Source organism: Bos indicus, chromosome 24 (assembly GCF_029378745.1).
Source record: "Bos indicus isolate NIAB-ARS_2022 breed Sahiwal x Tharparkar chromosome 24, NIAB-ARS_B.indTharparkar_mat_pri_1.0, whole genome shotgun sequence".
Classification (NCBI taxonomy): domain Eukaryota; kingdom Metazoa; phylum Chordata; class Mammalia; order Artiodactyla; family Bovidae; genus Bos; species Bos indicus.
Window position 1 is genome coordinate 22,410,602 of NC_091783.1, and position 23,890 is coordinate 22,434,491.

The 23,890-nt window shown below is 43.4% G+C and overlaps 1 protein-coding gene across 4 annotated transcripts in view; it reads right to left on the bottom strand.

Annotated features, from left to right (window-relative positions):
- MAPRE2 (microtubule associated protein RP/EB family member 2) overlaps nt 1-23,890 on the bottom strand; it is a 187,387-nt gene that overhangs the window by 153,007 nt on the left and 10,490 nt on the right. For 2 of the 4 annotated variants that reach the window (XM_019986572.2, XM_019986571.2), the window contains exon 2: nt 3,389-3,450. The exons of the other annotated variants lie outside the window; for them this stretch is intronic. Coding sequence is in view for 1 of the 2 variants with exons in the window: in XM_019986571.2 (XP_019842130.2) it covers nt 3,389-3,450 (62 nt within the window). In the remaining variant the exon portion in view is untranslated. The remainder of the gene's footprint in view (nt 1-3,388; nt 3,451-23,890) is intronic. 4 annotated transcript variants of the gene reach the window in all.

Below are 23,890 nucleotides of genomic sequence, written 5' to 3' on the forward strand. Positions count from 1 at the left end.
AAATTATACGATCACCTTATTAACCAAGCAGAATTTTGAGGGTGAAAGGGAGTGCTAAGTGGATACTATTCCAGGACAACAGAAGTTACGTAGGACAGCCCAGGACACCAGATCTATGGGCACCCTCCCGGGGCATAAGTGTATGTGTGTGCTTAGTTGCTTAGTCATCTTTGACTCTTTTGTGACACTTTGGACTATAGCCTGCCACGTTCCTCTGTCCATAGGATTTTCCTGGCAAAATACTGGAGTGAGTTGCCATTTTCTTCCTCCAGGGAACCTTCCTGATGCAGGGGTTGAACCCAAGTCTCCATGCCTCCTGCATTGCAGGCTGATTCTTTATCCATTGAGTGAAGAGCAGGTTTCAAAGGGTATTCAATGCCTGTCCAGAGACTACTTTTCTTTTTTTTGAATGAAGTATAGCCAGACCACCTTACCTGCCTCCTAAGAAATCTATGCAGGTCAAGAAACAACAGTTAGAACTGGACGTGGAACAACGGACTGGTTCCAAGTTGGGAAAGGAGTACATCAAGGCTGTATACTGTCATCCTGCTTATTTAACTTATATGCAAAGTACATCATGCGAAATGCCAGACTGGATGAAGCACAAGCTGGAATCAAGATTGCCAGGAGAAATATCAATAACCTCAGATATGCAGATGATACCACCCTTATGGCAGAAAGTGAAGAGGAACTGAAGAGCCTCTTGATGAAAGTGAAAGAGGAGAGTGAAAAAGCTGGCTTAAAACTCAACATTCAGAAAACTAAGATCATGGCATCCAGTCCCATCACTTCATGGCAAATAGATGGGGAAACAATGGAAACAGTGACAGACTTTATTTTTTGGGCTCCAAAATCACTGCAGATGGTGACTGCAGCCATGAAATTAAAAGATGCTTGCTCCTTGGAAGAAAAGCTATGACCAACCTAGATAGCATATCAAAAAGCAGAGACATTTACTTTGCCAACAAAAGTCCATCTAGTCAAAGCTACAGTTTTTCCAGTAGTCATGTATGGATGTGAGAGTTGGACCATAAAGACAGCTGAGTGCTGAAGAACTGATGCTTTCGAACTGTAGTGTTGGAGAAGACTCGAGAGTCCCTTGGACTGCAAGGAGATCCAGCCAGTCCATCTTAAAGGAGATCAGTCCTGAATATTCATTGGAGGGACTGATGCTGAAGCTGAAACTCCAGTACTTTGGCCACCTGATGGGAAGAACTGACTCTTTGGAAATGACCCTGATGCTGGGAAAGATTGAAGGCAGGAGGAGAAGGGGACAACAGAGGATGAGATGGTTGTTATCACCGATTCGATGGACATGAGTTTGAGCAAGCTCTGGGAGTTGATGATGGACAGGGAAGCCTGGCGTGCTACAGTCCATGGGGTCACAAAGAGTCGGGCACAACTGAGTGACTGAACTGAACTGATAGTTGATTTATAATGCTGTACAGCAAAGTGATTCAGTTTTCCACCTATCTATACGTTCTTTTTAAAAAATATTATTTTCTACTGTGGTTTATCATAGGATATCGGATGTAGTCCATTGTGCTATCCAGCAGCACCTTGTGTATCCATTCTCTATAATAGCTTACATCTGCTACCCCAGCCTCTCGTCCCAGTCCTCGTCACCCGCCTCCTCCTTGGCACCCACAGGTCTGCTCGCTTTCTTCATGAGCCTGTTTCCGTTTCACAGATGGGTTCATTTGTGTCATTTTTAGATTCCACACGTAAGTGATATCATATAGTACTTATCTTTCTCTTCATGACTTATTTCCCTTAGTTTGGTAATCTCTAGTTGCATCCATGTTACTGCGAATGGCATTATTTCATTCCTTTCACGGCTGAGTATTATTCTGTTGTCTACCCCATCATCTTTATCCATTTCTCTGCTGATGGTCACTTAGGTTGCTTCCATGTCTTGGCTATGGTCAACAGTGCTGCTATGAACATAGAGGTACATATATCTTTTTGAATTATAGTTTGGTCTGGATATATGCCAGAAATGGAATTGCTGGATCGCATGGTAATCCTATTTTTAATTTTCTGAGGAAGCTTCGTACTGTTTTCCATAGTGTAGCCACTTACATTCCCACCAACAGGAGAGAAGGGTTGTGTTAGGGGCTGCTTGTACGTGTATACAGAAAGTTCAGGCGGCTCCTCTTAGTGGTTCTTCTATTTCAGTTGCTCTCAGATGCCTTTCTACTTCCTTCCCTCCGTCTCAGCTCTGTCTGAGGTTCAGCTCTGGTTCTTGAAGAGTCTAGCTGTTTGGGCACCACTCAGGGTACACACAGCATCTCTACTTTCATTAGAGTAAAAGGGCAAATTTACTCATCCTATTTAAATAAACCTTAATCATTGCAAATAAGAATTTTGTACCTGTAATCACTTGGTTTAATATCTAGGCAACTCCTTAAAATTCTACTTTTAAGAATTTTCAGTTTCTCTTATCAAATAATTTATTTTAAAATGACCATCAACCATAGCATTTTATCCCAAAGAGATCCCAAGACAAACACGGTATATTACCCATTGATTTGAGCTTTTAGTACTCACCAATACTGTTTGGAAAATTACTGAAGAATGAAGTTGTTAATTTTATCCTTTCAGAGTGATACAAAATAAAACAGCACATACTCCACCCCTCCCACCCCCAAACACACACATCTGTCCCCTACTCGCTGTAAAAGTTTCAATGATATGGGCAGAAAAATAAAACCAAAGATCTTTAGAGCACCCCGAATGAAATCCAGGATGTTACACTTGGTGAGACTATTCCCTGTGTGAACAAAAGTAGCTCACAGCTTTGAAATCTCTCAGGATGGCTTTCCAAATATTGCCATCTGGTGGAATTTCAGTTAATTGCTCCTTTGTTCTAGTGAGCTCCTGGAATATTAGATAGCGCACCAGTGGGAAATAACAGAAGGTCAAATGATTGTGTCTCAAACACAAATCCCAAACTGGAAAAAAAAAAAAAAAATGACGCTTTCTGAGCTTTCATCTCCTTTAAGACACCCATCTCTATTTTAAAGTCAATGGAGCAGTGGCCTGGATTTTTAACAAATAATCCCTTCTTAATAATTAGAAATATCCTGAGGTATCTTGGTATTTTCTCAGTTCACTTCTCACCAGGAAAATCTCCAAAATTAAACTTCAACTGGCGTGAGCATTTTTAGAGGAATTGCTGATAACAGCTAATTAGCTCTTGGTACACATGGGAAATGGAATGTTGCTTGAAAAATAATGTGCGAGTGAAGCATGTTTGCTGGAATACTCGCTTTAACTGTATAATGGAATTTTGAAAGTAAATTTGTTACAAAGGCATCAGTAATATGCACTCCGATTTAATCTGTAAACAGGGAGTCGTGCAACATAATTTATGTTTAAACCTTACCTTGAGCATCCAGGCTCTCTCCCTGGCTGTCGAGATGAAATATTCCTCTGAGAAATGGGATACTGGCATAGAACAAATGAGAAAAAAAAAAAAAAACACGGAAAAAAGCATTTAATCTGATGAAAACATAGGAGCAGAGAGTTATAATTTAGTTCATTGGGTGTGGCCAGCAATGGAAGAGAAAATGAAAAAGTGCACAGAATATCCACATTCAGTTGATTGTATCATATGAGAGAAAGTCAGCCAAACACTAGGTTTCTCAGCTACATTATTATATCAATCCTTGGGTTGATCGATTATAGTTTGAGAGTGTTTATATAATAATAGTCCTATAAAGGGAATTTTTTTACCTTCCCCCACCCTGATAGCCTGGTGTGATGGGAATCATGTGTTAGCATATAATCTGAGGAACTAGGGCCCCCAGTGAGGTATCAAATGCCAATATCAATTAAAGTACTGACTTTCCCAAAGTTGGGTTAATTTGCAGATTTTATATCTAGTATCAACATAGGCTTATTCTTCTAGTTAAAAGATGTGTTTAATTTTAACAGGATAAGCATTATAAACAATGCCAGGATCAAACATACACACACACACACACACACATATATATACACACAGCCAAGGAATTACTTTCTTTTATATGAGTTTGCTATTTATATTCAAATCTGCTTTGACTAAATGATAAAGTAAATAGATGAAGGACAGATCTGATTCCAGAGGCTGAGAAATGCTTGTGAGCTCTGGGTTTTGGGGGTCCCAGGTTGGGGGTGAATGGGACCTGGGGCAGCTGCTTGTGGCTTAAGTAGATGCTACTAAAAAGGACCCGAGGTACAGATTAGTGGGAGCCGCAGGGGTCTTCCCGCCACCCCCAACTAGAAATCACCCCTCTCCACCTGCCACCTAAGCCTTCGCCCTGCACGTTGCTTGTCTATGTTTTCTGTATGTGGCCATTTTGTAAAAGCCTTTGGTGCTTGTTTAGTTTAAAATCAACTGTACAAAAATAAAATATTTGTGACAGATCCAACACAATGTGATTAATCCCAGACATAGTTCTGCAGATGTCCCTGGGAGAAAGATTTTAAGCAAGAGAAAAGAGGGACTTCCCTGGTGGCCCAGTGGTTGGGCATGTGCCTGCCGATTCAAGGGACATGGGTTTGATCTCTGGTCCAGGAAGATTCCACATGCCACAGAGCAACTAAGCCTGGGCACCACGACTACTGAGCCCATGAGCCACAACTACTGAAGCCTGTGCACCTTACAGCCTGAGCTCTACAACAAGAGAAGCCACCATCCTGAGAAGCCCGCACACTGGAATGAGAGAGGAGCCCACAACCACCGTAACTAGAGACAGTCTGCCTGTAGCAATGGAGACCCAGCACAGCCAGAAATAAATAATCAATTTTTTTAAAAAAAGAGAGGCATTTGGCATTTTACAATTTTTTTTTTTAAATAAGGGAACGAGTAGATGGTGAAAAGGGAAAAAAAAAAAAGCAAACAACAAAATGGTAGGTGCTGAGATGACAAGCAATGGCAACAGCTGAATTGTCAGTGTTACACCATTCAATAAGAGAGTTCAAAAGTCATTTATATAATTTGGCTTGCATAAAAATCAGAAAATTTAATGTGAATGGTTTCAAGAACTGACGTCAGTCAGGTAAGCTACTTTTTTCCCCCTTAACAGAAATTCCTCACATACTTCATAGAATTTAATTTTATGAGTGTTTCATATCTTTCCCATAATTTAACAAGAGTTAATAAAACTATAAAAGTCTGGTTTAAAAAAATCTGTTCCCATCCACATCAGTTCCTTTTCCCAAGTCCTCCCATCTTTAAGATATTTTAACTGAATCAGAAAAAATTTTTCAGTTGCTGTCTTTATTTAGCTAGTACAAGTAGCTATGTTACTAGGCAAAATGCTGGCTATGAAGCTAGGAAGCAAGAGTGTAAGATTCCTGGTTTTTCTATAAACCAGATAATTAGCCCTTAGAAAAGTCAAGGTCAGCTGTACACAATTGGCCTTTTTCTGTTCTGACTACAACAGCCCATTACGAATTTTTCAACAGCTGCAATGGATCAGTTTGGGGAAGAATGAGACCATTTATTGAATACCCCTGCACAAGTCATTGGACATATTTTATCTAATTCAAACCTCAAATCCATATTATTAAAATGAAAAGACTGAGGCTAGGAGCAGCGGAGCAGTCTCTCAGTATGACGCAACTAGAGTAACAAGTCCTAATTGAGTCTGACAGACTCTGCTGTTAAGTCCACATGGCATCATTGTAAAAGCCAGGCTTTGCCACTGATTTGAAACTCCTGGAGAGCTCCTGGTACACTCCTGGGATATAGAAGATGCTCAGTAAGATATGGCCTTGTGAGGGTGAAGATCTAGGTGGGCATGGCTGGTCAGGTGAATGTTTTTCTCTGGGCTGTCTGGCACATATAGACAAGTTATTGCCTATAAATTTCACATTTTTAAAAAGATGATCTCAAAATAGATCACTGTGTAAATGTGAAATGCAGAACTATCAAACTTTCAGACAAACTCTAAAATAAGAGAAAAGCTTTGGGATCTAGCACCTGACGAAGAGTTTTATGTTTTTGACAATGGAAAATATGATCCACACAAGAGAAAAATTGACAAATCGGACTTCACCAAAATTAAGAACTGTTATTCATGTGAAGCAGATACAAATATAAGGTATAAACCAGGAGAAAGTATTTGCAGACCACTCATCTGACAGAGGACATGTATCTAGAATAAGAACTCTCAAAACTCAGAAAACAATTAGGAAAAGGGCAAAAGACACTGACAGACAGTTCACTGAGGAGGATATACAGATGAGCACATGAAATGACAGTCAACATTGTCAGCCACGAGGTCAGTGAAAAGAACAAAACTGTAATGTGATATCACCAGACACGTATCAGAATGACCAGAATAAGAAATAGTAACATTCTGAAATTCTGACACTGTTCATGGGGTTCTCGAGGCAAGAATACTAAAGTGGTTTGCCTTTGACTTCAATATTTCCCAGATTGAAAGCAGGAGGAGAAGGGGACAACAGAGGATGAGATGGTTGGACGGCATCACTGATTCGACAGACATGAGTTTGAGCAAGCTCCAGGAGTTGGTGATGGACAGGGAAGCCTGGTGTGCTGCAGTCCATGGGGTCACAAAGAGTCGGACATGACTGAGCGACTTGAGCTGAACTGAACTTGCCTTGGACTTAAAGGAGATCAAACCAGTCAATCCTAAAGGAAATCAGTCCTGAATATTCATTAGAAGGACTGATGCTGAAGCTCCAATACTTTGGCCACTTGACGTGAAGAACTGACTCCCTGGAAAAGACCCTGATGCTGGGAAAGATTGAAGGCAGGAGGAGAGGGGATGACAGAGGATGAGATGGTTGGATGGCATCTCCAACTCGATGCACATGAGTTTGAGCAGGAACTGGTGATGGATAGAGAAACCTGGCGTGGTGCAGTCCATGGGGTCACAAAGAGACAGGAATGAGTGACTGAACTGACTAAAATTCTGATGAAGATGAGAAGAAACTAGATCACTCATATATTGCCTATGAGAATGTAAAATGGCTCAGCTACTCTAGAAAATATTCGACTGTCATAAGAAACGAAACCAAACCAAAAATGAAACATGCAGCTACCACACAACCCACCCAAGGTACTCCTGGCATTTTTCCAGGAAAGTTAAAACTTTTTATTAGTGGATTTATTCATAGTAGCCAAAATCAAGACAACCCAGATGTCCTTTGACAGGTTAGCAGTTAAACAAACTGATATACCCATTCCATGGAATATTACACATCAAGAAAAAAAAAGACTACTGCAAAACTTGGTTGGATCTACAGAGAATTATGCTGAGTGAAAGAAGTCAATCCATAAGTTAGATACTGGATGATTCCATTTATCTAACATTTTTAAAATTAGAAGACTACAAAAAGAGAGCACAGGTTAGCAGTTGCCAGGGGTTGAGGAGAAAGTGAGGGCTGGAGGGAAGAGGGTATGATTCAGTTCAGTTCAGTCGCTCACTCATATCCGACTCTTTGCGACCCCATGAATCGCAGCATGCCAGGCCTCCCTGTCCATCACCAACTCCCAGAGTTCACTCAGACTCACGTCCGTCGAGTCAGTGATGCCATCCAGCCATCTCATCCTCTGGCGTCCCCTTCTCCTCCTGCCCCCAATCCCTCCCAACATCAGGGTCTTTTCCAATGATTCAGCTCTTCACATCAGGTGGCCAAAGTACTGGAGTTTCAGCTTTAGCATCATTCCTTCCAAAGAAATCCCAGGGCTGATCTCCTTCAGAATGGACTGGTTGGATCTCCTTGCAGTCCAAGGGACTCTCAAGAGTCTTCTCCAACACCACAGTTCAAAAGCATCAATTCTTCGGCGCTCAGCCTTCTTCACAGTCCAACTCTCACATCCATACATGACCACAGGAAAAACCATAGCCTTGACTAGACAGACCTTTGTTGGCAAATGTCTCTGCTTTTGAATATGCTATCTAGGTTGGTCATAACCTTCCTTCCAAGGAGTAAGCGTCTTTTAATTTCATGGCTGCAGTCACCATCTGCAGTGATTTTGGAGCCCCAAAAAATAAAGTCTGACACTGTTTCCACTGTTTCCCCATCTATTTCCCATGAAGTTCTGGGACCAGATGCCATGATCTTAGTTTTCTGAATGTTGAGCTTTAAACCAACTTTTTCACTCTCCACTTTCACTTTCATCAAGAGGCTTTTTAGTTCCTCTTCACTTTCTGCCATAAGGGTATGATTATAAAAGGGCAAAACTAGGTACCTTTGTGGGAATGGAAACGTTATGTACCTTAAACATGCATCAATGTCCATAACCTGATTGTAATCTTGTACACAGAACTTCAAGATGTTACCACTGATGGGGAAACTGAGCAGATATCTCTATATTGTTTGTTACAGCTACATATTAATGTACAATTGTCTCAAAATAAAGTTTAACTTAACAAAATCAGGAGCTTGGACAACAAGTAGAATTGAGCAAGATACCTCTTCTTTCCCGCCGCCCCCCCACCCCTGCCACCTTTTCAGAGAAGTACAAAAGCCCCAAGGCAGCGGGCCAGATGGGGTCAGGAATTTGCTCCATGTTGTGCAGATCCAAGAAAAATAATCTTCACCCACAGTTTTAGCATTCAGAACCCACTGCCAAGCATTCACTGTCCAATCTTGCCTGTCTTGGAACTTTCTCTGCTGTTATCTCCTCTTTCTCTTACATTTACCTTCCCAGCCAAAATGCTGACACAAATACACATACCGCAAACCAGAAATGACTTTTTTAAAATGTATTTTTAATTGGAGGATAATTGCTTCATGATGTACTGATTTCTGCCATACAACTACATGAATCAACCATAAATTTACATATGTGCCCTCCCTCCTGAACCTCCCTGCCACCCTCCACCCCAGCCCACCCCTCTAGGTTGTCACAGAGCACTGGGTTGAGCTCCCTGTGTTGGGAGGAATTGAGAGAGTAGCATTGAAACGTCATACATTATTATATGTAAAATAGATAGCTAATGGGAAGTTGATGTATAAAAAAAAATGACTTCTAAATGGCAGTGTGATACACTCTGCATTTTAGAAACGATCTCTCCTACTTTCGAGTTCATGCTTTCCACAAAGTTCCAAACTTCCCACATCTTATTTGCACAGGAATAGAATTTCATCCTTTGTGGTTTGTTGATGACAAGGCCGGTGTTCTGTATTCTAACCTGCGCCACACACTAAATAAGGATCTAACTGTAATTGCCCTGGGCTTCCCAGATGGCACTAGGGGTAAAGCACCCACCTGCCAAGGCAGGAGGCATAAGAGACGTGGGTTCGATCCCTGGGTTGGGAAGATCCCTTGGAGGAGGGCATGGCAACCCACTGCAGTATTCCTGCCTGGAGAATTCCATGGGCAGAGAGGCCTGGAGGGCTACAGTCCACAGGCTCGCAAACAGCAGGACACAACTGAAGTGACTTAGCACACACACATGTAATCACCCCACAGAGAGGAGATGGTGGACTTTCTCTTCACCTTAGGAGAGACCCTGTTGACTCTTCTCATTTTGAGCACTAGTCAGCCACCCCAGAAATGAGTGGCCGTAAACCAGTTAATTTCTCCTGCTCTGTCTGTTGGATTTGTTTTACTTGAAAAGACCAAATGTCTTTGTTCGGAAGAGAGTCATGACACAGTCAAACTCTTTTAACAAAGCACATTTTGTTTTCCCCCAACCTCTGGAAATTTCAAATCCTCTTTGAGCAAACTCAGAATTCTGGCATCTCATGGGTGCGGAACAGCACAACTTCCATCCTTGTTCCAAATCCGTCCAAAACACTACTTCCTTGTCTAGCCATAAAACCACAGGTACATAAGCGATATGTCAGAATGAAAAAAGGGTTGTAAAAATATTGCCAATTGTGCCATATTGAAAGGAAGAGTTCTTTTTTTTTCAGTGCTATTGGGTTGGCCAAAAACTTCAAGTTTTTCATAAGATATTATGGGAAAACCCAATGAACTTTTCGGCTAACCCAATATACCTGTGGCTGCTCAGGTGGTGCTGGTGTAAAGAACCTGCCTACCAGGGCAGGAGACACAGAGATATGGGTTCAATCTCTGAGTCGGGAAGATCCTGGGAGAAGGGAATGGCTCCCCATGCCAGTGGGGGCTTTCCTGGTGGCTTAGCCGTAAATAGCCCACCTGCCCACCTAACCCCTAGGGTTAGGCAGGGGACGTAAGTGACTCGGGTTCAAACCCTGGGTCAGGAAGAGTCCTTGGAGGAGGGCATGGCAACCCACTCCAGTATTCTTGCCTGGAGAATCCCATGGACAGAGGAGCCTGGCGGGCTACAGTCCACAGAGTTGCAGAATCAGATATGATTGAAGTGACTACATACACAATACATATCTAGCTGGCGAGGCTTCTGCTCAAGGCAAAGTTAAGGCACCCTCCTCCTACAAATAAGCAGTTATTCCCGCCTCCCCAGCTGCTCCCAGCTTTTCCAAGAACAGAACACTGCTGGGACCTGAACCCAGGTTTTCTTCCCAGGACTTGACTCAGCTATCTGCATCTTCAGAATGAGCTGTATCCTGAATTCCAAATTCCCTGAAGCTGCTTGGAGATACTGCAGTTGTAGATTACATTCTTTAGTGTGGGAGGCCCATGGCTTTCTAGGAATCATGCAGTTTGTAAGCGTGAGCGAAAGGTCACAGATCCTCAGAGCCTCCTTGATGTCAGCCTTTCTGAGCGCCGTGTCTCCACTGACCACTGCCTCAGTTAGTGGCCTCCGGTTGGGCTCAGGGCCCTCCCAGGGCACCAGGAGGAAGCCCAGAGACTGCCCAGTTCAGCTCTCTCAGGGGACCAGAGCCATGACTGCCGGGAAGCAAAGAGCTGAGCTCTTTGGGAAACCAAACCCAAATGAAGTTATCTGGCAAGAAAGGGTCAAATGACACTGAATTTTTGGTATTGAGTATGGTACAATGCATTCTTCTCCTTAAGAAAAGCAGACCGCAAATATCCCATATCGCATATTAAAAGGCTTTTGAAAAATTGTAGCTGGTTGATAAAGGGATTTGAGTGGGAGGGATTAAGCGTGGTAATGATGCTATAAACTTCTTATGGTCGTGTGATCTGGGCTTCTGTAAAAATAAAAGATAATCTGAAGAGGCCATTTTATAATTAAATAAAAAATTCAGTTCTTTTATACAAACTGAGACTGACCCCCTCTTCTAGAATCCTCCTTTATCCATCTGCTACTAGCCCTAGAAGTAGACAGATTGACCTTTTTATTCTAGAATATTCATGTGCCAATATATAAAAGGGGGCTTCCCTTGTAGCTCAGTCTATAAAGAATCTGCCTGTAATGCAGGAGACTTGGGTTTAACTCCTGGGTTGGGAAGATTCCCTGGAGGAGGGATAGGCTACCCATTCCAGTATTCTTGCCCAGGAAATCCCACGGACAGAGGAGCCTGGTGGGCTACAGTCCAAGGGGGTCACAAGAGTTGGATATGACTTGGCGACTAAACCACTAATGTATACAAGAAATCTGTAAAAATGATGAGACAAACTAAGTATGAGAAATACCACATTCACCTTATTTCTGTGAAATATTAATAATTATTTTTCACTCATCCTTTTAAAAGAGGGGTTGGAATAGAACAGCTTCTTTGCTCGTAAGTGTGATTAATAAGGAAATGTAGCAGAATGTTTGCAAAGCAGAAAAGCAGCACAGAGAACAGCATCAGGTTCACTTACAGTCCAGGGTTCAAGTTTATGGCTCAGATCATAGTGAAAACTAGAACCCTGCTTTACATGTATCCTATCTATAGCTTGTCATTCCTTCGACCACCCAGAGAAGGAACCCACTAACATATTAACAGTGTAAGAAAGATGATGTGAAATCTAAGACTTTGGCAATAGCAAGAGGGTTGCTATGATCTCTCTCAAAAGATGAATAACCATTGTCCAACTTGCGCTATGTGGAAATCTTTTCAAACTCTGACATTTCCAGCAGAGTCTGTTAGAAGTGTTGGTAAGTGGACAGAACTTTTTAAAATGTGCAGGTATGGACAGGGAGGTCTGGCGTGCTGCAGTCCGTAGGGTTGCAAAGAGTCAGACACGACTGAGCAACTGAACTGAACCAGCCAATCGATTAAGCACCTTGTAAGCATTATCTTCAGTTTTACAATGATCCAGTTTTGTTATCCGCCCCTCCCCCCATTTTACAAGTGGGAAAACAGACACTAGTAACACTGTTACTCTGAGTCACATAGTTAATAAGTAAGGGAGGTAAGATTTGAATGTAGTTCTCTTTGACTCCAAACCCCATGTGTACTTCTTCTTAAGTCACTGCACTGCTTTTGATGTAAGAGGAATATTTCTGAAAGAGGTGGGGAAAATAAACTAGATTTCTGAAAAAAAAAAAAAGTGCAGGCATGTTTGTATGGCCTCTGCCTGTAAGTTTTCTGTTGGGGTCATGTGGACCCTAGAACGTGATGTGGCACCAACCAACACTGCTCGTGGGGTTTGATTTACCAAGGAGAATGGCACCCCACTCCAGTACTCTTGCCTGGAAAATCCCATGGATGGAGGAGCCTGGTAGGCTGGAGTCCATGGGGTAGCTAAGAGTAGGACACGACTGAGCGACTTCCCTTTCACTTTTCACTTTCATGCGTTGGAGAAGGAAATGGCAACCCACTCCAGTGTTCTTGCCTGGAGAATCCCAGGGATGGCGGAGCCTGGTGGGCTGCCGTCCATGGGGTCGCACAGAGTCGGACACGACTGAAGTGATTTAGCAGCAGTAGCAGCAGCAGCTACTTACGAAAAGTTTCGGGGTTGTATTAGTAAAGAGATTCCTTGATGGAGAAATTCATACTGAATTCCACTCACCTGGAAAATAACCTAGTGGAATTCTAAAGAAGCGAATTTTCTTCATAATTGTTTTTTCCCCTCATCAATCTATTATGGGAAATAAATCCAGGTAAAATATGCAGCTTGAAAATATTTACCACACAGTTCCAGGATCATCCATGGATACCAAAAAATCCACAGGTGCTCAAGTCCCTTATATAAAATGGCACAGTCAGCTTTCTGTATCATAGAGTTCGGCATCCATGGATCCAATGATCTGCGTAATGAATTTGATCTAGAGGACTGTTCCTTAGAGTCTTTTCTTTCCATAATTATGTGTGTCTACAGCTCTTAATTTTGCAACGTTCTTTCACATATGACATCACACCTAGATCTTGAAATCATAGTTCTCTTACAACGAGAGGTTCTCTCTGCTTGCCTTTGCTTTGCTCTCCTTTATATCTTCCCTGGTACTCCCACCTGGTACTAAGTCACAGAGCCAAACTTCTAATTCAGAGTTTTTTCATTGTCACCTCCCTCCCTCAACACCTGCCCACAGGGAGCTTTTAAAGACGTTTTCTACCCTCAAGAAACTAAATACTTATTGCTGTTGTGCAGTCACTAGGTCGTGTTTGATTCTTTGCAACCCCATGGGCTGCAGCACGCCAGGCTTCCCTGTCCTTCACTGTCTCCCAGAGTTTGCTCAAACTCATGTCCATTGAATCAATGATGCCATCCAACCATCTCATCCTCTGTCACACCCTTCTCCTTCTGCCCTCAATCTTTCCCAGGATCAGGGTCTTTTCTAATGAGTCAGCTCTTTTCATCAAGTGGCCAAAGGATTGGAACTTCAGCTTTAGCATCAGTCCTTCCAATGAATATTCAGGGTTGATTTCCTTTAGGATTGACTGGTTTGATCTCCTTGTAGTTCAAGGGACTCTCAAGAGTCTTCTATAGTGCCACAATTCAAAGGCATCAATTCCTCGGCACCCAGTCTTCTTTATGGTCCAGCTCTCACAACTGTACATGATTACTGGAAAAACCATAGCTTTGACTATACGGACCTTCACTGGCAAAATGATGTCAAATGAAATACTAAGGAACAGGATTTTGTTAGGGTTGTGTTTTGGAGGGCCACAGACCATTCTAACATCCAGTTTTCATCCTGTTGCTATGGTTCTGCTGCTGCTGCTAAGTTGCTTCAGTCCGACTCTGTGCGACCCCATAGACGGCAGCCCACCAGGCTCCGCCGTCCCTGGGATTCTCCAGGCAAGAACACTGGAGTGGGTTGCCATTTCCTTCTCCAATGCATGAAAGTGAAAAGTGAAAGTGAAGTCGCTCAGTCGTGTCCGACCCTTAGCGACTCCATGGACTGCAGCCTACCAGGCTCCTCCATCCATGGGAGTTTCCAGGCAAGAGTACTGGAGTGGGGTGCTATTGCCTTTTCCGTGACATGGTACACTCTACTTCAATTGAGGAAACATCTATTATGGAGTATCTCCTAGGTGCCAGGGCTGTGCTGAGTAGTAGGGATACTCTGTCAGTTACAAAACCTTTTCTTTTTTTTTCCAGAACTTGAGGGGAAAAAAGGATCATTGATCCCATTCTCCAGGTGAAGAAACTGAGGCTTAGGAACTAGTATGTTACAGGCTCCTGTGCTAACACACAGGTAGCAAAGGACAGAGCTGGAATCCAAACTCTGGCCTCCTGATTCTGAATCTTATGCTTCCCTGTGGATCCATTATGACCCATTCTACCTTTTTCTTCTCTTATATCAGGCTTCCTCTGCATATTATTTTAAAATTCATTTTCATATATTTGGAGCAATAGGGCACCAAGTTTTGAAATTTGTAAAAGTTTTTTTAAAAGTTTCTATTCATTCATTTGCTCAACATTTATTGAGCCCCTAACATCTACCACTTACACGCAGCTAAGGCATGCTATTCTGGGCATCAGGTGCTGGCCACATTTATTACATGTATCAGGTCATTTATTCCCAATAACACTATGAGGAGGGCTATTTTTATTCCTATCTTATAGGTATATGAACTGAGGTTTGGGCAGGGCTGGAGTTCAAACTCAGATGTTTGGACTTCAAAGCTGGACCTCTTGAGTGCCACTGTACATCTATTTAATCCCAGGCATCAAGGGGCCTCTAATACACAGTGCAGACCCCTGCTTACAGACACACAAATTAATTATATCATAGAGCTGTGAATGCAAAAGGGAAAATCTTATGACTGCTGTCCTCTTGAATACTATGTGGAGTTTGAAAGAGTTTTTCACGAGTCACCTTGGAATCTTGTTAAAATTCAGACTATGCTTTGATAGATCTTGGGTAAGGTCTGAGAGTCTATCTTTCTAAAACTTCTAGATGGTCTTCCCTGGTGGTTCAGTGGATAAGAATCCTCCTGCCAATGCAGGGTTCGATCCCGGGTCCAGGAAGAGTCCATAGGCGGGGGAGCAACTAAGCCCGTGTGCCACATCTACCAAACCTACGGGCTGAGACTGCTGAAGCCCGTGCACCCTAGAGCCCACACTCCACAAGAGAAGCCACTTGCACTGAGAAGCTCGTGCACTGCAACAAAGAACAGCCCGCACTCACTCCAACTAGAGCAACACCGTGTGCAGCAACGGAGACCCAGCGCAACCCAAACAAGTAAACAAACACTGGGTGACGCTGATGCTGCCAATCCGGGGACCGCACTCTGAGCTGCAAGGCAGGTGGTCTCTCCACTTCTGAGCTTGAGGTTTTCCCGGTAGAGTGACTTTGGGCATGCCATTTAAACTCTGGGCCCTAATTTTACAGTTTTCTGTAAACTGCAGCTACTTAGGGAGAAGGCAATGGCACCCCACTCCAGTACTCTTGCCTGGAAAATCCCATGGATGGAGGAGCCTGGTAGGCTGCAATCCTGCTGCTGCTGCTGCTAAGTCGCTTCAGTCGTGTCCAACTCTGTGCGACCCCATGGACGGCAGCCCACGAGGCTCCCCTATCCCTGGGATTCTCCAGGCAAGAACACTGGAGTGGGTTGCCATTTCTTTCTCCAATGCATGAAAGTGAAAAGTGAAAGTGAAGTCGATCAGTTGTGCCTGACTCTTAGTGACCCCATGGACTGCAGCCTACCAGGCTCCTCCGTCCATGGGGTTTTCCAGGCAAGAGTACTGGAGTGGGGTGCCACTGGGGTCACTAAGAGTCAGACACGACTGAGTGACTTCACTTTAACTTTTCACTTTCCTGCATTGGAGAAGGAAATGGCAACACACTCCAGTGTTCTTGCCTGGAGAATCCCAGGGACGGGGGAGCCTGATGGGCTTCTGTCTCTGGGGTCGCACAGAGTCAGACATGACTGAAGTGACTTAGCAGCAGCAGCAGCTACTTAGAGTGTGACTGCTATGTGTAAAAATTCTTTACCAACTGTAAATTTCTAGGTGAATGGAAAATACTTATGTTTATCATTATCACTATTAAATAACTGAATTTGAACACATATCCCTCATCAACTAGGTCTGAGTATTAATTAGATAGCCAGGAAATATAAAAATAAAATCAACTCTAGGGAAACTCAGTAGCTTAAATGGAATGGAGGAGCATGACTGAATGAAAGGGATCTTGTCGATGTGGTCTCCATGAAAGGGATGTGAAGGAATCCTTTGAGCAGGGCACTTGCTGGCCCTTCTGAAACTATTCCACTGCCTTTTGGGGGAGGGGCTGTAGTCTGTGATTTCAACAAACCCCACATTTTGACCACCACCTAAAGTTGGCGGCCAAGGGGAAAAACGCAATAAATAATCTTACTCTTTTGACCACAAGTGGAACTTTTCCTGTTAGCTAGAGTAGAACCCTCACCATCACAGGAGTTGGAGGGGTTTCAGGCTTTGTAGATATCACTTCATTTAATGCAGTGTTTAACAGTCTGAAGTCTTTCAAGTCTTTTGAGTCCTAGAGACATTTATTTTTCTGCCATCTTCCTCCCCATCCTACAGAGTCCTTCCTTTCTGCTCCTCGAGGGGACAGCCAAGGTTGAGCTGTCAGCTGAGCACACAGGAGCACCATGTGCTTGAAAACCAGGAGGTTGCTTAGATGACCCAACAAGCACTGCCAAATGTAAACAATGAGCTGAAAAAAAAAATCCTTTAGGACTCTAAAATTACTAAGTTTTTAGTAGGAAAAGTTTCCAGGCCTCAGTTTTTCATCTAGAAAAAAATGGGATTCAATGAGATGACCTCCAAGGCTGCATGCGGCTCTAAAAACACAGTTGACTCTTGAACAAGGTGGAGGTTAATCCAAGTATAATTTACAGTTGGCCCTCCACAGCCAAGGTTCTTCTGCATTCAAGGATTCAACCAACCAGGGTCCATGCAGTACTGTAGTATTTACTATTAAAAAATCTGCAAGTGCAAGTAGACCCATGCAGTTCAAACCTACATTGGCCGAGGATCAATTGCACTATGATACTACTTGGCGTAAAGAAAAGCATACAGCAAGTAGTTAGGCACTAATTTTGTGAGATGATCTCTGCTAGAACACACTGATGATGCCAGACTGAAGGATGTGTAGAACACACCTGCCTGTGTTTGCTCTCACCAGGAGCAGGAAGGCATCCCAGGGCCGTGTCTCCAGAGTCCAGATGCAGTGACACTATGGCCCAGTCAGGGGAAGACTCTGTTCATCATAAGCCCCTCTGCAAGCACCATCTGCATTAACGATGTTACCAGGGCCACACGATAAAAACAGCAATGATTCTTAGCCCTGGTCACAAGTGTTGATGTTTGGCCTTTTCGCATTTTCTAGCACTCAGCTAGTCTTGTAAAAGGGGACGCCCTTTGCACCATGGGATGCAGGCTTTCTTCTCTTGCCTGTACTGTATGTGTGGGCAGCACAGTACAACTCACTGCTGGACCGGGTCAGAGGTTCTGCTTTTCCCATGTCTTCACTTCTGTCTAACAGGATGCAGTATATGACATCTCTGCGTCTCAGCCCAAGCTGATTGGTGGAGAGATGACTCAGCGCCAACCACAAGCACAGGGGGAAGTGAGCAGAGAAGGGTTTCTGAGTGCATCCTTTATAAAATGCATCTGCTCTGCTAGAAATCCCTCTGCTTTCCTATCTTGACCAGCTGCAATGGCATTCTCCACATATTAAGTGGAAGTGTGAATCTTACCACCGCTTCTGTCTGTTACAATCTAACTCAATTAATTTGATGTGCTAGTGGGTCATCAAAACTATATATTTTCCTCATGTTTTAAACAATGTGTGAATTCTCCAGAGGAGGAGAAATACAGTTCTCAGTGCATTTTCTATTATACTTTATTCTGAGAAAGCTGGATTAACAACCACTTTTCAGCACACTAGGATGTCCTGTGGGAAAAGGATAAGTTAAAAATAAAAATCCCTTCTTTATTGATGAGTAGGGGCCACAGGTGAGCAGAACTGGGATGAGAAGCCGCTCCCTGGATAATATTTCACATGACTGATCATTGGGACTTCTCTGGTGGTCCATTTTTTGGGTGTTTGCCTGTCAATGTAGGGGACACAGATTTGATTTCTGATTTGGGAGGATTCCACAGGCCACAGAGCAACTAAGCCTGGGAGCCACAGTAACAAGCCCATGTGCCGAGAGCCCGTGCTTCACAAGAGAAGCCTGAGTGCTGCAACTAGAGACTAACTCCAACTCCTGCTCACTGAAACTAGAGAGAGCCTGCACGCAGCAACGAAGACCCAGTGCTTGCCCAGAAGTAGATAAATAAATAAAAATTTAAAAGTAAATGACTTATTATTAATAAAACCAATAAGGATGAAGTTAAATGGCACCCCATTCCAGTACTCTTGCCTGGAAAATCCCATGGACAGAGGGGCCTGGTGGGCTGCAATCCATGAGGTCACTAGGAGTCGGACACGACTGAGCATCTTCACTTTATTTTTTCACTTTAATGCATTGGAGAAGGAAATGGCAACCCACTCCAGTGTTCTTGCCTGGAAAATCCCAGGGACAGGGGAGCCTGGTGGGCTGCCATCTATGGGGTCACACAGAGTTGGACACGACTGAAGCAACTTAGCAGCAGCAGCATGCCTAACTTGCAAAGTTTTAAGAGAAGATCCTTACTTGAATAGGAGGCTAATTAGAGACAATCATTTTTTTTTTTGCCTGGTGGCTCAGATGGTAAAGAATCTGCCTGCAATGCACAAGACCCGGCTTTGATCCCTGGGTCAGGAATATCCCCTAGAGAAAGGAATGGTTACCCACTCCAGTATTCTTGCCTGGAGAATCCCATGGACAGACGATCCTGGTGGGGTACAGTCCATGGGGTCACAAAGAGTCGGACACGACTGAGCAACTAACACTTTCACTTTTTTTTTTGTCTTAACTCATTTACTTTTGTTTTGAATGTTTTGGGAGATATTGCTGCAGACTCTTTATCATCTCTCCAACTCTTCACATCTGGAATAATTTTAACTGACTCTCTTAACATTTTCGTCTCTAGAAACTCTACTCATGAGCATTAGTAACAAACATCTGCATAGTTCTTCCCGATGGAGAAATCAAGGTGTAAAACTCAACCAAATTCCTACAAAATTATTAATATGGTAGGAAAAAAAGTATCCAAGGCTAGTAACAAGGTTTTGTTTTTTTTTTAACTTTTTAAAACAAACACCCCAAATGTGAAAAAACAAACCACAAAAATGCTTTCAGATTCTAAGAGCAACTCTTAGAACACCCCTAAGCCTCCCAAGAATATATTGTTAAAAATCTCTTTTCACTGGGATGGGCCACAACCCCAAGGGAAAGCATGACTCAAATGGACTTAAAGCGTGATGTCACAGCATGTAGAACACACAATCATTCTAGTCAACCTCACCTGCGTCAGGTTGCTCAACAGGGTACACTCTGAAGGCATCAAATGACTTGCAAACTCCACCCAAGGTCCAAAGTCTGGGCAAACTACCATGAATCGTATCATAGACACTCAGATAGCAGTTTAGGACAGCCTTGTACACGCTTCCCCAAGGGACAGACCTGACTTAGACTTAGGATTCCTCTGGAGTTGGTGTCCATGGTGACGGGGAAGTACAGTGGTAGACTCCCGGGGCCGGGGAGCCACACGCTCTTGAATATAATTATACTCTTGTGATCTGTGTAGCTAATTGTAGGAGCTGTTGGTAAGCAGTACCAGGAGCCTCTTGTTCTTTTCAGATATGAGGAACAATAGCCCTGCAGGACAGATGTTTCTTGTTTCTGGGTACAATCTGATTCCAAAGCCTGAATCAGTCTCCCGAGACTGCAAAACAGCAGCCTCCAGGGCTCAGCCTCCCTCCAGCAGATTGTCCGTTCCTGAGTTTACAAAACACTCCTTCCACAGTGAAAAGACTTGGTGGTTCTTGACTACAGTGGAAGTTCCCCGTGGTTCAGGTGTTGCTTAGTTTTAAGGTGAGTTTAAAAACATCAGTATTGATTGTACCTGCACTTTGTCTACAATTTAAAAACACATGTTTGAAAAGAAAAATCAGTAGCAGGTGGATGAAATTTGTCACAGATGAGATGCAGGATGGGGGAGAAAAGTCCATCCTGAGGTTATTTTTTTTTGGCCACACCTTGCAGTATGTGTAACTAGTTCCCTGACCAGGGATAGAACCCCCGCCTCTGCAGTGGAAACGTAGTCTTAACCACTGGGCCACCAGGGAAGCCCCATCCTGAGATTCTTACAGATCAAAAAAATGTGAATGTTTTTTAAATGGAAAAATGACCCATGGTATGAGTCAAGACAAAGCTATTGTAACAGAACCCAGTCAGAACCAGAAGCAGCTTTGCAGAGTTCCACTATTTGTCTTTCCTATCATGTACGTGGGCCTCCCAGATGGCGCTAGTGGTAAAGAAAGTGAAAGTGAAAGGGAAGTCGCTCAGTCGGGTCCGACTCTTAGTGACCCCATGGACTGCAGCCTACCAGGCTCCTCCATCCATGGGATTTTCCAGGCAAGAGTACTGAGAGTGGGGTGCCACTGGTAAAGAACATGCTTGCTAATGCAGGAGACATAAGATATGGGTTTAATCCCAGGGTTGGGAAGGTCCCCTGGAGAAGGAAATGGCAACCCACTCTAGTATTCTTGCTCAAAAATCCCACAGAGGAGCCTGGAGGGCTATGGTCCACAGGGTTGCAGAGTCAAGCATGACTGAAGCGACTTAGCGCATACACACACAGCATATCACCTACAAGTGTTTTGTATCTCCTTCCAGCAGATAACCACTATTTCTGTCTCGCACTAAACACTGACCCAAACCTGCTGGCTGCTCCACCTTCACACCGAGTGTAAAGCACAATTCCTCTCAGAGATGTTGGTGTTTAAAAGATATCAATATTTTAGGCAAAAGAAATAAAGTTCCAGCAGTAGACTTTTAGAAAGTACTTGCAGAGAAGCATCGCCTGCCCCATGAGTTTTCTGTCATAAAAACTTGCAGCAGAAACAAACAAACAAAAAACTGAACTGCAAGCCAATGAACGAGAGAGTCCTACCTGAGCACCCCGTTTCCCAGCAGGAAAAAAACTTGTCTTCTGCATTTCTTCATCTATGAAAGCAGGGGGGCTGGAAAATGATGAAAATTCCAAATAGGAAGCTCTTATGTATCAAGAGCTGCTTGAGGACCCAGGGTCTGGCGATGACTACAAGCCCACCACCATCTCCAACCAGAGACGGAGTGGGGGAGATGAAAAGGCAATCACAAGGATCCACCTATCCTATCCTATCCTATCCTGGATGGGTGGGCCAGTGGGAGGTGGTGGGAAGGGGTGGTTAGGAGATTAGGAAAGGCCTTCCTGAACAATGCTCACGCATAACAACCAACACCTGTGGATCTCATTAAAGGACAGATTCTGATGGAGAACGTCCGGGGTGGAGCCTGATCTTGGGCACTTCTAAGATGTTTCACTGGTCCGTGGAGCACACTCGGAGGGGTGGGGCCCTAAAAGGATTAACAGCTGAGCTAAGACAAAGGCTAAGCATAAATAACTGTCATCCTAGGCAGAGGGCAGTGCAGATACTGAAGCTAAAAACACTGTTGAATAGGGGAAGTGGCATTCAACATGCTAAGGGAAATTTTTATGTGAAATATTGTTAAATGCAAATGCAGACAGTAAGAGCTCCATGCAAACATACAAATAGATTTGCGAGAGTTGCATGAAGGTGGTTAGATGAGGAGTGTTTCCCCTAACGCCCCTCCCTCATCTTTTTCAGACTCTCAGTAATGAATTTATTAAAACAACAAAACAACTGAATTTCTCCTCCATGGGCTGGGTAGAGGGGAGAACTCTGCCCTGGGGTGTCTTAACAAAATGACCGTGAAGCTTCTTTCTATCTGGAATTATGTGATTGTTTCAGATACAAAGCTACTTAATAACTGATAACCACAATTATTAGAATGAATGTGCTAATAGTGACATAAAAACATGTTTTTGAAGGAATAATATTTTATTTAAAAAACTAATTAAAATATTAAAGCATGTGTTTTATAACCTATTAATAAATTTTTCCTGGGGCAAAGTGCAAGAGGATTGTATAGAATTCAGGCAGGAAAAAGCCTCAAATCACTTGATCTCACAGAGCCATGAGTGGTAACCTGATGAGGAATTCATTGTTCGGTGCCCCCAGAACACATTGCTGACCCCAGCCAGGAGAAAAACTTTCAGTTTCTGATGCAGAGGAGAGAGTTATGGTTGTCGAGGTCATAGAGCCCCAGGTTGCATGACTATGAGGTGTGTGTACAATGGCTCTGTAGAGGGGACTGTTAAAATTACTGTAATCTTTGGTCCAAATCAAATGGGCTTCCCTTGTGGCTCAGCGGGTAAATCTGCCCGCAATGCGGGAGACCTGGGTTTGATCCCTAGGTTGGGAAGATCCCCTGGAGAAGAGAATGGCTACCCCCTCCAGTATGCTGGCCTGGAAAATTCCACATGCTGCATAGTCCATGGGGTCGCAAAGAGTCAGACATGACAGAGCAACTTTCACTTTATTCCAAATCAGGCATGTTGTGGAAAACCACATCATGTAATCTTCAGTCAACTGCCAGCCCTAGCTGAAGCAGAACACAAAACAAATCTTAAGACCACATTGCCGTACACAACACAGTCATCACAGAGACCCTCCTCCCACACATTATCTGGGGTAAACACACATCCCAGGTGATGCTAATGCTACAGGTCTTGGCCCTCACTTGACCAACAAGGCATCCCCGGAACCACCTGAGACTGAACTTCAATCATCAGTGTCCTGTGGACATGGTTGATGGGTTTCTCCCATCACTACACTTGAGCTAACAGTTTACCTGTTAAAGTATCTATTTTATTGAAAGGTCTGTGAAAGAATAGAAAGTACCTTAAGATATCTTACAAATAAGATACCATTCAAGATTCTTATATGAATCTTGTGAGACAATTTCAGACTCCACTCTCTCTAACAGCTGAGAAAACTCAGCTTCAGGGATGGTGATGAAGAATGTTAAAGTCTCCCGAATCACCCAGTCGGTCAGCTGCAGAACTGGTTGTTCGCATCAGGCCTTCTGATGTTCTCACCCCAATTCCAGAATTCTTTCTAGCATATAACCCTGTAACTTCTAAAAAACAAGCAGGCAACTATAAAGGGAGGTTTTTGAACTCAAGAGGCATTAAGATCTATGAAACCTTTTAAATTACTTTTTAAAACAGATTTTCCTAAGAGTAGTTTGGGCCTTTGCCATAGGCCCAAATTGCATGTCCTTTGTTCAGTTTTAGAGGAACCTAGGAATACTATGCGGAGAAGGCAATGGCACCCCACTCCAGTGTTCTTGCCTGGAGAATCCCAGGGACGGGGGAGCCTGGTGGGCTGCTGTCTATGGGGTCGCACAGAGTCGGACACGACTGAAGTGACTTAGCAGCAGCAGCAGGAATACTATGAATGTATGGTGTTGGCATATAAATATTATTAAAAAATTTTAATTGGAGTATAATTGTTTTATACTGTTATGTTAGTTTCACTAAAGTGAAAGTGAATCAGCAATATGTATACATATATCCCCTCCCTCTCGAACCTGCCTCCCACCTTATCCCCATCTCACCCCCCTAGTTCATCACCGAGCACCAAACTGA